At 38.2% G+C, this 17,657-nt stretch overlaps 1 protein-coding gene across 1 annotated transcript in view; it reads left to right on the top strand.

Moving 5' to 3' along the window:
• The first annotated feature begins 6 nt into the window (after positions 1 to 6).
• The window catches only part of PHLPP1 (PH domain and leucine rich repeat protein phosphatase 1), a 264,871-nt gene continuing 247,220 nt past the window's right edge, over positions 7 to 17,657 (top strand). The window contains exon 1 of the mRNA XM_011953596.1: positions 7 to 158. Coding sequence (XP_011808986.1) covers positions 119 to 158 — 40 coding nt within the window. The 5' untranslated portion in view covers positions 7 to 118. The remainder of the gene's footprint in view (positions 159 to 17,657) is intronic.

Genomic DNA, 17,657 nt, shown 5'->3' with positions numbered 1-17,657 from the left:
GCAGCTCCACGGAGAGACCACCCGGCGCCTGGAGGCGGAGGAGAAGCCATTGCAGATCCAAAATGACTACCTCTTCCAACTGGGATTTGGGGAGCTGTGGAGGGTGCAGGAGGAAGGCATGGACTCGGAGATTGGCTGCCTCATCCGCTTCTATGCAGGTAAGGAAGTCACCTGCCTTGACGGGTGGGTGCAAACGCTGCCGAGGGCCGAAGAGTGATTCAAATTGCTTGTCAGTTTGCCCAACCCAAGAGTAAGTGCGGGTCCTGGTGAGTCTTTGTTTTAAACTTTACAGCTTTTTCATGCAGTCTGTGTATACTAAATTGAGCAATCTTTAAATCTGCGCGTTTTATCAATCTTGAGGGCTAAGAGGTTGGAAAGCAATGTGAAAGAGGTGGCTGAATCACCAGAAGTACAGGAAGCAGATCCCCCTGAAAGCGGCAAGAGCACCTTTAACCATAAAGGTGCTTCCTCGGGCTTGTTGGGTTTCAGGCTGTTTGGGATTTCAGGTAAACTGTCACGTGAGCATAAGACGGACCGAAGAAATGACAACAAAAATGCTAGAACACTCTTGGCTGCATTTGACTCGCCCAGTTCAGCGTTCTAGCTGTGTGTGCCACCGGGAGCTCCTGACTTGTCAACTGGTGCCTTTGTTTATTTAGCTCTGCCACACTCATAAATTACCCACGGAGCCCTCATTAGAAATCTGACAAAAGGGCCCCTTTTTAACTGATACTTTTCCCCAGCGCTTTTTTGCTCGATTTCTGTTTCGTCTGCAAGTTTGTCTTGCATAAAAATACATGTTTTTTCCTGTTTCTCTCATTTCTTCCAGCCTTTATAGTCAGAACTGACCACTGCACTACGACTTGCAGGAGGGTTCACAAGAAGGATTTAAGTGGTTACTATTTCTTCAGATGTGTTTTCCCCCGTCTTTTTTCAGTACATTATCAGATTCTTGACTAGGGGTGATCCATGTAATATTTCTCTTTTGGCTAAAGACTTGGCTAGTACTAAATTCAGGAGCTATAGATCCTGGATATTGTACTTGAGTTTTCTAAGTAGTTTACATCCCTTTCCTCCTCTGGTTTGAATAATTATGCTCTCAGTGATAAGGAATTTTATTTAAAATAAAGTTCTCATAGCAAAATTAAATCAGGAGTGTTATATCTTCGCCAATTTTAGGTTTTTAGGTTGTAGGTGATGGTGGAAAAATAGTCATACTGGTAACTCCACTGATTTGTAGCCATTCTTTACAATTTAATGTCTTTTGGTCCAGCTTGTGTCCCAGTGGCAGTTTAATTAGTTTGCATGAAGAAATCTTTACATCTTTACTCCCACATTGAAATGTGCAAGACTGACAGGATTCCTGGTGAGATAGATGCCCTTTAAATTTCTTGGAAGTTTTTCTGAAATTTAAGTGGATTTCTGATGAATCTTTTCCTTGTAAAGAAAACCAAATCATAATACAGTAGCATTTGCAGTATCTGAAGACAATTTGCCAACTCGATGACATGGCTTTTAAAGTTTATGGTCCAGGAAATAGATGATTTTTTATGTAAGATCAACAACTGTATTTTTTTCTCCGTTAATTCATGTAATTTGTAAAATACTGTTATTTTACAAAAGCATTAAAAATAGGTGCCCTTTAACTACGTGGGATGTATTAAATAGAGTTTGAACAAATTTTATATGGAAAGAGTTTGCTTATGGATATGTCCATTGTGATAAATGTCCATGGAAAGGTTTTGGGTGTCACAGTTACGAAATTTAAATCTTTATTTTTCTTTGATTCTCTTCAAGAGTGTCTAAAACATTCTAATGGGTAATAAACACTCTTTTTTTTTTTCTCTCAAAACTCATCTCAATATTAAAATAACAGGTCTTTCCTGGTTAAATCTTAAATGTTTGGCATGATCTTTTAATCTTTTTGTTTTGTCCTTTATGAAAAGCAGTAATTGTTACCTCATTCTGCACTTACTGCCTTATTTCTATATGCACAGCATAAATGCATGTATGCCTCTGAGTATATGCTTACCTATACTCACATATCTGTGTAGATGTGTGGGAATGCCACACACAGTATCCACTCTATTCTTGAACATGAAGCCAGTGTACACAGGTGTCCTAGAAGGAAGATGCCTGATTGTTGCAAAGTTGTCTAATTGCTTATTTTGGCTTTTAAACAAAGTTGATCTTATTTTAAGCCTCAGTTAATATACCACACATCTCTGCTGTTATTCATTTGTCATAGAACAAAATTTAGTGTATGGTAAATCTACTTGAATTTTTGCAAAGAAGTTCAGTTACTGATGAACAAAACTGTAATCTCACTTACGGAACCACTGTTAGGACTCCACATATAGTGAAGGTTTGCACCAGGCTGGAAGTGATTCCTAGAAGTGATCTCTGTGTTCCAACAGAATATAGGACACCTCAACAAAACAGAGTTACATTTTGGTAGTAGTTTTTTTCTGTAGGAAGAGGATAATTAATGTTTGTTTTAGATGATATCTTTTACAGGGGTTTTGAAAATTCTGTACCCCATTGGTAATTTTATATATAACTTATTTTTAAATTTATTGCTGCATGTTGTTTTGTTTATGTATAGTCGGGGTGAAGGATAGCTAAGAAGTTGCTTTCAAATTCTTTTGAATATTTTTCTGTATTTAACTTGAGTTTGCCTACTGTTTTGAGGGTCTACTCTCTTGAAGATCACCTTTCTATTAGATTTTAGTATTTATAACCTGACTAGGGTTGTTTTTTAGAGGTTTTGAAAATTCTGTACCCCATTGGTAATTTTATATATAACTTATTTTTAAATTTATTGCTGCATGTTGTTTTGTTTATGTATAGTTGGGGTGAAGGATAGCTAAGAAGTTGCTTTCAAATTCTTTTGAATATTTTTCTGTATTTAACTTGAGTTTGCCTACTGTTTTGAGGGTCTACTCTCTTGAAGATCACCTTTCTATTAGATTTTAGTATTTATAACCTGACTAGGGTTGTTTTTTAGAGGCTTTGAAAGCCATTTGTGGTTGCTTTGAATATTTAAATATTTATCTGGGTAAAGTAAAATGAAAGTCTTCAATGAACGAGAAGGCCTTGGATAAAGATACTATCTAATTACAGAGTCGTTAATGAAAACTTAGTTTGAAAATTGTTATAGCATCTACCAGGCCACCATTCTCTTAGCTGACTTAAGATATGGGAAATTTTAATTAGCTTTATCTGAAGTTACTTAAGTATTTAATATCCCTTTAAAATCAGACATCTTGAATTTTGCCTGAAAGAGAGTAATTATGGGTTAAAAATTTCAAGAACTTAGGTTGCCCGACATAAGTTATGGACTCCTAAACATGAATGAGCTTTTGTTTTAGACTCTCTGGGGAGCCTTTCTCATTGATGTAGGGCAGCATTAAACTATATCTTTTTATATTTTTTGACTTTTCTCGCAGCACTTAGATCTGAGTAGTCTAGCAATTTCTGTTCGAATTTTAATAATGACAAAGGGTGTTGACAGAATAAAGTGCACATTCACTGTACCTAGTGAATCTTGGTCAAGGTATTTTTGTGTGTGACTCCTTGGGAGTTGGCGGAAACAATCTTTTTATCCCTCTCCTATTTTCTTTCTTTTCTCTTCTGGGAACGATCAAACCTTATGTGGTTTCCTACATGCAAACCAAGAGGGGAGGGGTGGTTCAGCATGAAGTTATAATATTGACAAGCAGGTTGTTATTACTATAATTACAGTAGTATTGAGTAACGTGGTTTGAACGTGTGACACCAGTGTGTGCTTGAACAGTCCCTTTATTTTTCAGTACAGAGGGTTTAAATTTTTTTTTTTAGTATTTTACATTTTTATATTTATATTTTATATTTATTTGTTTTTGTTGTAAAGTACGTGCCGCCCTTCATTACTATGGTTTGATAACATCTACAATACATTGGTTTTTATTATCTTCAGACATCTTAAAGGGTTTTCACATGAATTATTTGATTTCCCCTTTCAAAAACAGTGTTAAGGAGGGCCGGTGGCAATCCTCTTTTCAGATGGAGAAACTGATGCACAGAGAGATCTGACTCTGGAGTTTTTCCGTCCTTGGGAGGCCGGAGAATAGAGAGCTTGGGTATTGTATTTTGCAATTCATATCACTTTCCATGAATCGATTAAATTAAATTTACACTTGAATTTTTCCCTTGTTTAAAAGCATTCCAAAAATATGCTGTGTTTGTTGGTAATGAGGTGGTATTATCCTCTAGTTCAAAGTGGTATTTCTTGTGAAATGTGGATGGTTCTGTTTATCATGGTGGCCTTTAAAAATGTAAAGAACCAAGACGGACAAATAAGTAGACAATGTGGAAAGAGTACTGAAGTGTTCTAAATATTCTGGTTTCAAATAGTCATGCTTGGATTTAAGTTGGTATGAATTAAAGTTTACGTAATAGTTCTTTTTTCTCTTATTCAAGCATACCTATTTGTTAAACTGTAAATCTTCATTGATAAGTAGAGAATTAATACTTTGCCTGAAAAGTGGATAACTTTTGAGGGGTGTGTGTGTGTGTGTGTTTATGTGTGACAGTTCAGTTCTTTTAAAATATGGCTTTTAAAGTAACTGAAAATATTTTTCATTAAATATCTTATTTGCCTAAACCTATTGTTAAAAAATTGAATTGTCTTTTAATGATGCTTTCTTGTTGTTATTGTGCTCTTGTTTAATTTTTATAATTCATATGTTGTATAGTGCTAGAGATAGAGAGTAAGTTCTTCTCCCTGAATTTCATAGTTATTTCTAAATTCGTGTGTCTTTTATACTCACTGAAATAATTGTAGGGGCAGAAGATGAGTGTAAATGAGTTTGTGTAAAGTTTTAGGTTGAAAGTTTTATATTTTGGTTGCTATAAGATTATCAAATCACCCGCCTTAAATGATCGATATATACAAAGATGGTTATTTTTTAAGTGTAAAATGTTTTTGTTGTTTCTCTTTCTCTTCTTAGAATCCTGAATTTAGCTTTTCATTTACTGATAACATAACATTCACTGACGTTGTATGTGATCCAAGCCTAGTATAATAACTTGGCATTTTAGTTTAACATTTGTTGAATTTAATTTGTGGAATTTTGTTAAGCAGCTGGTGGTGTGTGCCCTGATTCTTCAGCTTTCATCCTGTTTGGGTCCCCAGGGATGTGTTAAACACACATACACATAGCGGCATTTCTCCCATGGCAGGAGATTTTAGATGTGCCACATACTATTAATATCTTCTATTTCACGTGAGTGAACTCTGGATTTTGAGAGAATAGCTCTCTCTGAAAGTTTTCTTAGAGTCAACAGGTTCCCCCCAACTTTTCAAAGGCATCTCGTACCTTCATTTTGCAGTGAATTTAATGAGACATCTGTCAAATGAGGCATCTTAGATTTAATGATTTTGTTATGTGCCAGGGTTTAACATAATTCAGTCTATCTGGACTGGAGAAAGGTTTGATTGTACTGTGAAAGTCAAGAGATCCTGAAGCCACTCAATAGAAAATACGATTCCTTTAAAGACGCCTGACATTTTGAAAAAGAGAAAGAGATGTTATCAAAATGTCTAAAATAGCCTGGGAAAATGAAGTCTTTTTTTTTTTTCTTTAAAGTTCCGCCTTCTAAACCCATTCCATTCCTTTAATCACATGCATCTGGTGGAACACTGGTAATGAGGGGTTTTGAATCTGGCCTGACGTCACTGTGATTCTATTGCAAGTCCTTTTTTATACTTACCTTGGTTTTCTAAAGATAATATAATTAAACAAAATCGACCATATGGATTCATTAGATATATTGGACATTTATAACCTAAGGCTGTGTGACTGACTGGATTTGTATGAAACTTCAACTCCAGAAAATTTTGATAAATTGAAACTCAAGTACCTAGAAAAAATAGATTTTAATGATACTTTGATTAAAAGACGTTAGTATATTTAGGTAACTGAAATAGCAACTCTTTGAAGTTGTGTGATATTATACTTTTTATCAAGCATAATAACGGTTCCTGGATTAATGAAGTGTTGTTGTTCTTTGATTTTAGAGTTGGAATGGTTTTGTTGTGTTACCATGACTTGGCCTCATATACTTTTTGGTATGTTAAATGAAACAAGGCATAACAATTCTGTAATGCCACATGCATACTGAAGTAATTTTTTTCCCTGTTGTATTTTTTACATTTGAGATTTTTATACATTGTAAAATGCATTTAACGCTAAAGTGTCTTGTGGAGGTGTAAGCCTAGTGGCCTCTGAGTTTGTGACCTAGAAGTTAACAATGAAAACTCCATAAAATACTTTGTTTGTAGGTTGCACATATTGTATGATTTTGCAGATATCAATACTTTAGCAAAACACAAGCAAAAAAATCCAGAATTTTTGGCATGTATTTTTCTAACTGCAGCTTGGCAAATTAGCCTTGCTTCTAGTTTGTGAAAGCATTCAGTTGAAGATTGAATGAAATTCGAAATATTTAGTTTTGGACCATTTCAATAATGCGGGAAAAATCTAATTAGAAAGTGAAGTTAGAGAGAATTTGAATTGGTCATAATTTTTTTGAAGTTTTTTTTCTCACATTCTGTTTAAGCAGGAAGAGATTTGTATTTATTGCTCTCTATTTCTTCTGAGTCATACATCTGAGGAAGAGCAGGTGGAGAATGAATCTGTTCATATACCTGCCTCACTTAATAATGTGTTAGGGTGTTTGGGCTTTCTTTTCAAATACCAGGCATGTTTTTAAATACAGCAAGAGCTTGGCTGGTGTGTTGGGGGTGGGGGTTGGGTCAAAGTCACTCTCCTCTTCAAAAACAGAACTTTGGGAAGGAATTTTTTCCTTTTATCTCACACCGTGAGAGAAAATGTACTGCTTTTTAGAGAAACTAGTCCGAGAGTTGGGAAACTTGGCATGACTTTGGGCATTCATTTTAACCTACCCTGGGCTTTGATTTCCTCATCTGTAAAACGATGGGGTTGGAGTAGAACAAGTCCAGGATCTCTTCCAACTCATAATATTCTGAGGCATCATTAGAGAGCCTGTTTTTTTTTTTTTTTTGAAGAGTTTTGAAAGTTGTAGTTGTTTTAAGTTCTGTAAGACATGGCTGTGGGCTTAAAACTGTCAAATCCCCTGCCTTTTCTTATGGGCTTGGACCTAATGTACACAAGTCAGCTGGATGTTGCCAACCAAACAAAGCAGACCTCTATTTTGGTATAAATTAGGACAAGAATTGATGTTTGATTACCCATTCCCTGTCATTCCTACTCCTAAAGTAGAATTCAGCATGCCACAGATGAGTATAAAGAAGTACATCCTCTTTTAAGTTAAAGTGAAATTCTTAAATTAACTTAGAAAGCAAGATGCCTTCGTAGTCTAGTTCATCAAGGTTACTCTAATAACTGTATTAGAGGGATACAAATGTGCAAAATTTATTAATACTGTTAAAAATGAAAGTTAAAGAAATTGTGTGCTTTACACAGTTAGTGGTTTCTTTCTTCAAGGTGTTTTTCTAGTTCTTTTCATTCTAATCAGTGCTTTTGAGGGGTTGCATATCACTTTGACAGATTGTAAGAAAGGAACTCTGATGGAACAGGTGGGTATTTTAATTGCACGGAGAGAAATTAGATTTCATCAGTGATGTTACCTTTGTGGGATGCATGATAGAACTATTGGCAGTTGGCAGAGAAGGGGTACAGTGTTAAAAAATCAATGTTCTAGTTCATTCAGTACTTTGAAGGTGAAATTGTTAAAAGAATGAAAATGTTGGAAAAAGAAATCATTGAATTAAAAAAATAATTTGGGAGAAAAATTTAAGCATGAATTTTGAACAAAATTTCCCTTTAAATATATGTGTGTTGGCTGTTCGCAGTGGCTCGTGCCTGTAATCCCAGCACTTTGGGAGGCTGAGTCAGGCAGATCACCTGAGGTCAGGAGTTCGAGACCAGTCTGGCCAACATGGTGAAACCCCATTTCTCCTAAAAATACAAAAAATTAGCTGGGCCTAGTGGTGCACACCTGTAATTCCAGCTACTCCGGAGGCTGAGGCAGGAGAATCACTTGAACCCAGGAGGCAGAGGTTGCAGTGAGCCCACATCGCGCCACTGCACTCCGTCTGGGCGGCAGAGCAAAAAGATAAATAAATAAATAAAAATAAATAAATAAATATGTACATGTTGAAAACATTCAACATTGTATTCTTTGAATTATTTTTAAAAAGATGTGTCAAAATTAATTGCAACTTAGCTTATTTTTCAGGTATGTGTACACAGTTCTACCTTTCTGTGACATACAAAAATTGAAGCAACTTGTTCAGTAATCTTTGGGCTTTTGTTGTGTGCTGATTTGGAAGTCTGTATCATGAAGTGTGCCATTGCTTTGAATACTTTCTCTCTGTCTTTCTGTCTCTTAAAAAAGAGAGAGAGAGAGAGAGAAAGAAATATCCTGCTCTCATTAGCAAAAAGATAGTTTGTGAACTGCGGAAACAAATATTCCCAGCTAATTTTAGGGTATGACAGATTTCCTTTTATGCTGGATTTCATTTTAATTTAATTATTTACCTTAAGCAAAAGTTTTACTTTCCTTTCTATGGGAGTTTACCTACTAAGTCAATTAATTCCTCAAAGATTACTGTTCATTTTTAAATGAGTAAAGGAACATTTAAAAATGCATAAGTACACAAGGGTAAAAATATATTGCATCTGTCATCTTGAGTATTTACCCCAGATGCTGAAGCAGAGGAGCAGTTTCTCTCTATGGTCTCTTAGAGAGGTGATATGGCTGGGGTGCAGCTGACATTCAGTTTTAAGTAACAAGGAACTCTCCTGTGTAAACATTGCTATAATTGGCAAACTTATTCTTCCTTAAGCACACACACACACAATGTATGTATGTATATATGGACATACCACACACACACATCCCCACCCACCCAACCCCCCACCCACACACACACATTCTCCGTTGAGTGTTGAGGTAGGATATGATGAGAGGTAGTAGTTGTATTTATGGATGGGAGGGGGTGAGTAGGGTAAGTGATCCTGGGGAAAAAAAAAATCTCAATTTAAAAAAATTTGCAGTTAATTTTTAATTTTGTTGAACATTAATTGGTAACTCCTTGTGACTTATTCATATCCCTTGCCTGCTTTTGTTTTTTTTTTTTTTTTTGGTTGGATGTTTGTCTTTTTCCTACTAATTCCTTTGGGCGTTACATAGAGAAACTAGTTTTGTTTACTAAGTCACTAATATTTTCTTTATCTGTTCACTTTTATATCAGTCTTTCCTCTAGGTTTTCAGGGTGTTTGTCATGCTTAGGAATGTCTCCTCTACTCCAGGATTTAAAAAATTCTCTTATACTTGTAGTATTTTTTTTCTTTCCTCTTCTCTTCTCGCTGTTTTTTTGATGGAGTGTTGCTCTATTTGCCCAGGCTGGAGTGCAGTGGTGTGATCTCAGCTCACTACAACCTCTGCCTCCTGGGTTCAAACGATTCTCCTGCCTCAGCCTCCTGAGTAGCTGGGATTACAGGCGCCCGCCACCATGCTCAGCTAATTTTTGTATTTTTAGTAGAGACGGGGTTTTGTCATGTTGGCCATGCTGGTCTCGAACTCCTGAGCTCAGGTTATCCGTCCGCCTCCGCCTCCCAATGTTCTGAGATTACAGGCGTGACCCACCACGCTGGCAGTTTTCTATGCATAAAAATTTAATGTATCCATTGTTTAAGATAGGAAGGAGAGGCCGGGCACGGTGGCTCACACCTGTAATCCCAGCACTTTGGAAGGCTGAGGTGGATGGATCACCTGAGGTCAGGAGTTCAAGACCAGCCTGACCAACATGGTGAAACCCCATCTCTACTGAACATATAAAAATTAGCTGGGCGTGGTAGTGGGCACCTGTAATCCCAGCTACTCGGGAGGCTGAGGCAGGAGAATCGCTTGAACCTGGAAGGTGAAGGTTGCAGTGAGCTGAGATCAAGCCACTGCACTCCAGCCTGGGTGACAGAGTGAGACGCCGTCTCAAAAGAAAAAAAAAAAAAGAAAAATAACAAATAGTTCCCACATTTTAATTGAATGACTTTGTTATTTCTTCACTGATATAAAATGCCCCTTTTGGCAGGTATGTGGCACACGCCTGTATTTCCCACACTTTGGGAGGCCAAGGCAGGAGAATCATTTGTGCTCGGGAGTTCGAGACCAGCCTTGGCAACATAGTGAGACCCTGTCTCCAAAAAAAAAGGCCACTTTTCTCCAGAGTTTATGCCATTTTTGCTTGTTTGTTTTAACTGGCAAGCCGGGGATTAAAATCTACAATATGGAGTAATGTAGGTTTAGGGTAGGTATTAGGATTTGTTGAGGGATAGTAGCGAGAAAAGGAAGGCTCTTTAGCCTTACCACTGCATTTCTTTTTGATGCCCAATTTCCCTTGCCATTGTCACTTTTAGGATGGCAGCTTATGTGCTTCTGGACATGGACTTATCAGAATACTTCTTTCCTGTGGATTCGATATCATCTCAAAGTGGCTTGGATGGGAAGGGGAGGGGGGCTGGAATATAAAATATTGCTTCTATGTGTATTTTTCACCCTTTACATATTAGAGATAATTTTTTAGGCCAGGTGTGGTGGCTCATGCCTGTAATCGTAGCACTTTGGGAGGCTGAGGCGGGCAGGCAGATCACCTGATGTCAGGAGCTTGAGACCAGCCTGGCCAACATGGCGAAACCTCGTCTCTACTAAAAATACAAAAATTAGCCGGGCGTGGTGGTGCATGCCTGTAATCCCAACTACTCGGGAGCCTGAGGCAGAAGAATCACTTGAACCCAGGAGGCAGAGATTGTAGTGAACTGAGATGGTGTCACTGCACTCCAGCCTGGGCGATGGAGTGAGACTGTCAAAAAAAAAAAAACTTTTTTTTAAGGCAGGGACATAAAGCATTGATTTCTGTTTTCCGAATTTGAGCTCTTTGACTAATTTATTTTGCATTAGGCAGCAGTCTCAGCTGTTTATTTATACTGTACAGATTCACTGAACTTTTTTCACCTTCTGGAGAAGTTCTGGGGGCTACCCCTTAGAGGTCATTGTGAAGCACATACGGTTTATCTTTATATATATATATTTTTTGAGACGGAGTCTCGCTCTGTTGCCCAGGCTGGAGTGCAGTGGCGCGATCTCGGCTCACTGCAAGCTCCGCCTCCTGGGTTCACGCCATTCTCCTGCCTCAGCCTCCTGAGTAGCTGGGACTACAGGCATCCACCACCACGCCTGGCTAATTTTTTTTTTTTTTTTGTATTTTTAGTAGAGACAGGATTTCACTGTGTTAGCCAGGATGGTCTCGATCTTCTGACCTCGTGATCCGCCTGCCTTGGCCTCCCAAAGTATTTTTTTTTTTTTTTTTTTTGAGACAGTGTCTCACTCTGCCACCCAGGCTGGAGTGCAGTGGCGTGATCTTGGCTCACTGCAACCTCTGCCTCCCAGGTTCAAGTGATTCTCCTGTCCTGCCTCAGCCTCCCATGTAGCCAGGATTACAGGCCCACGCCACCACACCTGGCTACTTTTTGTATTTTCAGTAGAGATGGGGTTTCACCATGTTGGCCAGTCTGGTCTCAAACTCCAGACCTCGCGATCTGCCCACCTCGGACTCCCAAAGTGCTGGGATTACAGGTGTGAACCACTGTGCCTGGCCTGGTTTATCTTTTTAATTTTAAAAAAGGAAGGCTAACATGCCTATTGAAATTAGTAGACTCTGCCGGTGATGCCTTGAGTTTTTTTTGGCTAGCCTGAGAAGGGGATTCCATGCGTTGTCTTGAACTGATGGCAGTTCTTGATTACAGGAATGATAATTTGAAATAGCTCTGACTTGAGGTAGTAGAACTCTGTGATCCTGCGACCAGTGTTCTAATTGTACCCATGGTGCATTAGTGCTGTTAAGTCAGTTAATTCCTAGAAAAAATGAAGTTTTTTTTAGTGGGAATGGGGGAGGGAAAAGGAACACATGTCAAATATAGAAAAGTCAAATTAGAACATCTGCCATCTTTGGCAAACAGGCTTTCATGGTCTATTGACCAATTCTTAGTTATTATATAAATGACTACAAGACAGAAATGGTACTGCTGTTGGGTTTTGTGGCTTTATAAGATTCTGTTTGTTGGACAACTAGGTTTCTCTTCTGTAGGTTTTTAGTTATGTTGCAGAAGTTCCAAATCACCTTTGCTGGAGTTGACTATAGGCTTTAGTACATGAACACTTAAGGAGAAAATCTCCAGACCCATTGCTGTAAAATACTAAATGAAGCCAGGTGTGGTGGCTTACGCCTGTAATCCCAGCACTTTGGGAGGCTGAGGCGGGCAGATCACTTGAGGTCAGGAGTTCGAGACCAGCCTGGACAACATGGTGAAACCCTGTCCCTACTAAAAATACAAAAAATTAGCTAGGCATGATGGCGCATGGCTGTAATCCCAGCTACTCGGGAGACTGAGGCAGGAGAATCACTTGAACCAGGGAGGTGGAGGTTGCAGTGAGCTGAGATCATGCCACTGCACTCTAGCCTGGGTGACAGAGCGAGACTTCATCTAAAAAAAAAAAAAACCTGAATGAAATGGAACTGTGGTCACCACATTTAGATATGTGTAAGTAACAGTGCTTTCTTCCACAATGACAAACCAGATGTTATTTTTTAAAAATTTGAATAAGCAAGTACAAAAGAATTGAACTGCTTCAGCATGATTGTATCCTGCTGCCTAATGTTCAAGAAATTATATAGTATTTTGATATTTAGCAAACATTTCTATCACCCTATATGCTAATTACTGTTTAGTGCTTTATAAATATTAAGTGCTTTATAACTATTAATTTAATTCTCATGACAACCCTATGAGGTAGGTTATGATATCACCCCAGTATTACAGATAGAGAAATGGAGTTGCAGAGCAGTTTGGTAACTCGTCTAGATTTGTACAGTGAGCAAGAGAGAGGCAGAATTCAAGTTCAGGCATCAGGTGTCAGAGTTAACTGGTAAGTGTCCCCCTTGATTTGCTGAATATGGAAAACTTATCCCTAATGAGCTTCTGTGGTCAGTTAGGGGACATCAGCATTTGTGAAGCACAGACTTTAGTTACAACCTGGGCTTGACTTCTGGCTGTGCCACTGACACAGAGCTTTTCTGCATTCTTTCTTACCTGCTGCACAAGGTTGTTGAGAGGATCAAGTAAGATAATGAATGAAAGTGTCTGTCATAACAGTACTAGTTCTTACAAACCATCCCTCCACATTTTGGGATGTATGTTGCTGATGCTTCTTAGGGTGGAAAGAGCACTGGAACCCTTCTGTGGTCTGTACGCTTCTCTTCTTTACATGATGTGAGACCTGTAGTAAGCCCCTTAACCTCATTCAGCCTCATTTATTAGAGAGAGAGAAAAGATGATTTAAGAAAATCTGTTTTCGGCCAGGTGCAGTGGCTCATGCCTGTAATCCCAGCACTTTGGGGGGCCGAGGCAGGTGGATCACCTCAGGTTAGGAGTTCGAGACTAGCCTGGCTAACATGGTGAAACCCTGTCACTGCTAAAAATACAAAAAACTAGCCCGGCCTGGTAGTGGGTGCCTATAATCCCAGCTACTCGGAAGGAGAATCCCATGAAAACAGGAGGCAGAGGTTGCAGTGAGCTGAGATCGTGCCATTGCACTCCAGCCTGGGCAACGAGCGAAGCTTCGTCTCAAAAAAAAAAGTCTGTTTTGAAGAACTTTGTGAGATTCTGAGTTGAGGATATGTGTGGAAGTGCTTTGTAAACTGTGAGGTGTTATACAAATGTAATGTGGTTTTATTATTTTTAGCAATGGTAAATTGCCACAGATGTTAATTAGAGTTAATTAGGGCTCATTCAGGAAGATGGGATCTTCTGTTGTTGGGCACTGATCCTCAGTTACATGGAAGACTGTACAGGCGTACCTTGTTTTGTTGTGCTTGCTTTTGTTGTGCTTTGCAGATACTGCATTTCTTACAAATTGAAGGTTTGTGGCAACCCTGTGTTGAGCAAGTCTGTTGGCAACATTTTTTCCAACAGTATGTGCTCACTTTGTGTCTCTGTGTCATATTTTGGTGAGTCTTGCAATATTTCAAACCTTTCCATTATTTATAATTTTTTAAAAAATATGGAACGTTTCATGAGTTTGCATGTCATCCTTGCGCAGGGGCCATGCTAATTTTCTCTTTATCAGTGATTTTTAATGTTGCTATTGTAATTGTTTTGGGGCATCACAAACCACGCCCATGTAAGATGGCAAGCTTGATAAAGTTGTGTGTGTTTTGACTGCTTGACGGGCTGGCTATTACCCCATCTCTTTCCCTATCCTGGGGCCTCCCTGTTCCCTGAGACACAACAGTGTTGCAATTGGGCCAGTTAGTAACCCCATAAAGGCCTCAGTGTTCAAGTGAAAGGAAGAGTCGCAAGTCTCTCACATTAAATCAAAAGCTGAATATGATTAAGCTCTGTAAGGAAGGCATGTCGAAATCTGAGAAAGGCCAAAAGCTGGTCCTCCTATGCCACAAACAGTTAACCAAGTTGCAAATGCAAAAGAGGTTATTGAAGGAAATTAAAAGTGCTACTCCAGTGAACACATGAATCATAAGAAGGCAAAACAGCCTTATGCTGCTGATATGGAGAACGTTTTAGTGGTCTACACAGAAGATCAAACCAGGTACAACATTCACTTAATCCAAACCCTAATCCAGAGCAAGGTCCTAACTCTCTTTAATTTTTTGAAGACTGAGAAAGAAGAGGAAGTTTCTAAAGAGAAGTTTGAAGCTAGCAGAGATTGGTTTATGAGATTGAAGGAAATAAGCTGTGTCCATAATACAAAAGTGCAAGGTGAAGCTGCACAAGTTACGATGTAGAATCTGTAGCAAGTTATCTGGAAGATCCCGCTAAGATCATTGATGAAGGCGGCTACACAAAGTGACAGATTTTCAGTGTAGATGGATGAAGCATCCTTCTATTGGCAGAAGATGCCATCTAGGACTTTCATAGCTAGAGAGGAGAAGTCAGTACCTGGCTTCCTTCAAAGGATAGGCTGACTCTCTTGTTAGGAATTAATGCAGCTGGTGACTTTAAGTTGAAGCAGATGCTCATTTACCATTTTGAAAATCCTAGGGCCCCTGAGAATTCTGCTAAATCTGCTCTGTGCTCTATAAGTGGAACAACAAAGCTGGATTACAGCACACCTGTTTGTAGCATTATTTACTTAACATTTTAAGCCCATTGTTGAGACCTGCTGCTCAGAAAAAGAAAAGATTCCTTTCAAAATATTACTGCCTACTGAAAATGTACCTGGTCATCCAAGAGCTCTGATGGAGATGTACATAGAGATTAATGTTGTTTTCATGCCTGCTAACACAACATTCATTCTGTACTCCATGGAACAAGGAGTAATTTTGAATTTCTGGTCTTATTATTTAAGAAATACATTTTGTAAGGCTATAGCTGCCATAGATAATAATTCCCTTGATACATCTGGACAAAATAAATTGAAAACCTTTTGGAAAGTATTCACCATTCTGGATGCCATTAAGAACATTTATGATTCATGGGAGGAGAACCTCCATTAACATGGGTTTGGAAGAAGTTGATTCATGGATGATTTTGAGGAGTTCAAGACTTCCATGGAGGAAGTAATTGCAGATGTGTTGGAAATAGCAAAAGAACTACAGTTAGAAGTGGAATCTGGAGATGAGACTGAATTGCTGCAATCTCATGATGAAACTTGAATGGATGAGGAATTTCCTCTTATGGACAAGCAAAGAAAGTGGTTTCTTGAGAAGGAATCTACTCCTGGTGAAGATGCTGTGAACATTGTTGAAGTGACAACAGAGAATTTAGAATATTACATAAACTTAGTTGATAAAGGAGCAGCAGGGTTTGAGAGAATTGACTCCAATTTTGAAAAAAGTTATGTGGGCAAAGTGCTGTCAAAGAGAAATCTTTTGTGAAAGGAATAGTCAATTAAGCAGCAAACTTTATTGTCTTATTTTAAGAAATTGCCACAGCCACCCCAATCTGCAGCAGCAGCCACCTGGATCAGTCAGCTGCCATGAACATTGAGGCTAGACCCTTCACCAGCAAAAAGATTATGACATGCCAAAGGCTCAGATCATTGTTAGTACTTTTTAGCAGTATTTTTAAATTAAGGTATGTACATTGTGCTTTATACATAATGCCGTTACAAACTTAATAGTCTATGTAGTGTAAACATAACTTTTTATATGCACTAGGAAACCAAAAATTCATGTGACTTTATTGTGATATTCACCCTATAACAGTGGTCTGGAACTGAACCTGCAGTATGTCTGAGGTATACGTATACACATTCATTCATTTAATCAGTAATTACTGTGATTATTTACTATATCGTGGTCCTTTGAATTAAAGATGATTCATGTAAATTGTTGAGGATCCCTTGAATTACTTACCAATTTGAAGGCATGTTTGTGGAAACAAGCCAACATTAACAATAAAAAGGTGAAAAGTGTTCTAATGGAGACATAGTATTCGCAGGTTACTGTAGTAGCAGGAATAGGGGGAGAGAGCCTCCAAACTCTACTGTGTCGCCCTGGAAGGACCAGGAGTAGACTGTTGCTTCAGTTCTGGGATCCTGAATTGTTTTAGGAGCAACTCTAAATTACTGGTTCAAGATACAGTGTAATTGAGTTTAGGATTAATAGTTCCAGTTGAATCCTTACCATTTACCATATACTTCCAGGCATGTGGGCCTTTTTATCACTTGAATAGTTTTGGGCTCTATTTGATATTATAGTTTGTGAGGATCTAAATTCTGGGTTAAGCAAATATTTGTTTTGATTTTTTGAAACAAAAAATGCAGATGTACACGGGCTAGAGGTTGCACTAAAGCCTGACGGTAGCCTAGAGTACACTGAGGGACTTTCTCTTATTTCTTTTTTTTAAGGCCTATGAGGTTTTATTTTTCTGTGCATTTATGAGGTTGATGGGAAGTACTGTTTATCTTCTGAAGGGAGGTACGTTTTTTAAGTTTGGTGTCATATGTACACCACATTCATGTAAAAATTGGAAGATGATGATTTGGTCATGACCTGAGGGCATTTTTTAAAAACCTCTGTATCTCCTCTCTGGATCTTCATGGAAGAAGGAATTTTTTTAAAAACCTCTCATGTATACTAGGAAGAAACAAAATCTTTCAGCATTCATATAAGCATAAAACAACTTATTAGCTCTTTTATCCATGGCTATAAAACCTGTACTACACACATGGCAAGTTAAGTCTTTACTAATGACCTATTATAAATTATTTTCATCTTGAGTAGATGGTAATGGCTCTGTGAAATACTGTCTTGTAGTAACGTGGATGACAGCACTGGAAAATGAGCTGCATTTTGCTTTTTGTGTTTTAGAATTATGAGAAACACCATGGTAACAAAAAAGAAGTTATTTCAGCCTGTCTGACTAAAATAAGTCATGCTTCTAATCCAAATAAAATACTTCTAATTCAAACCAATCAACATTCAGGTTAATTACCTGCCAGTGGGTATTTTCCACCATCTATTCTTAAATAACACCTATTTGCCCTCTGTGAAAATTTTTACAGAGACTTCAGTTAACTCATTAGAGCAATATCAACACTTGACAAGCTGA

This window comes from Colobus angolensis, unplaced genomic scaffold (assembly GCF_000951035.1).
Source record: "Colobus angolensis palliatus isolate OR3802 unplaced genomic scaffold, Cang.pa_1.0 Scaffold369, whole genome shotgun sequence".
Lineage (NCBI taxonomy): Eukaryota > Metazoa > Chordata > Mammalia > Primates > Cercopithecidae > Colobus > Colobus angolensis.
The sequence above is the reverse complement of the archived record's forward strand: the minus strand, read 5'-3'. Positions and strand labels throughout refer to the sequence as shown.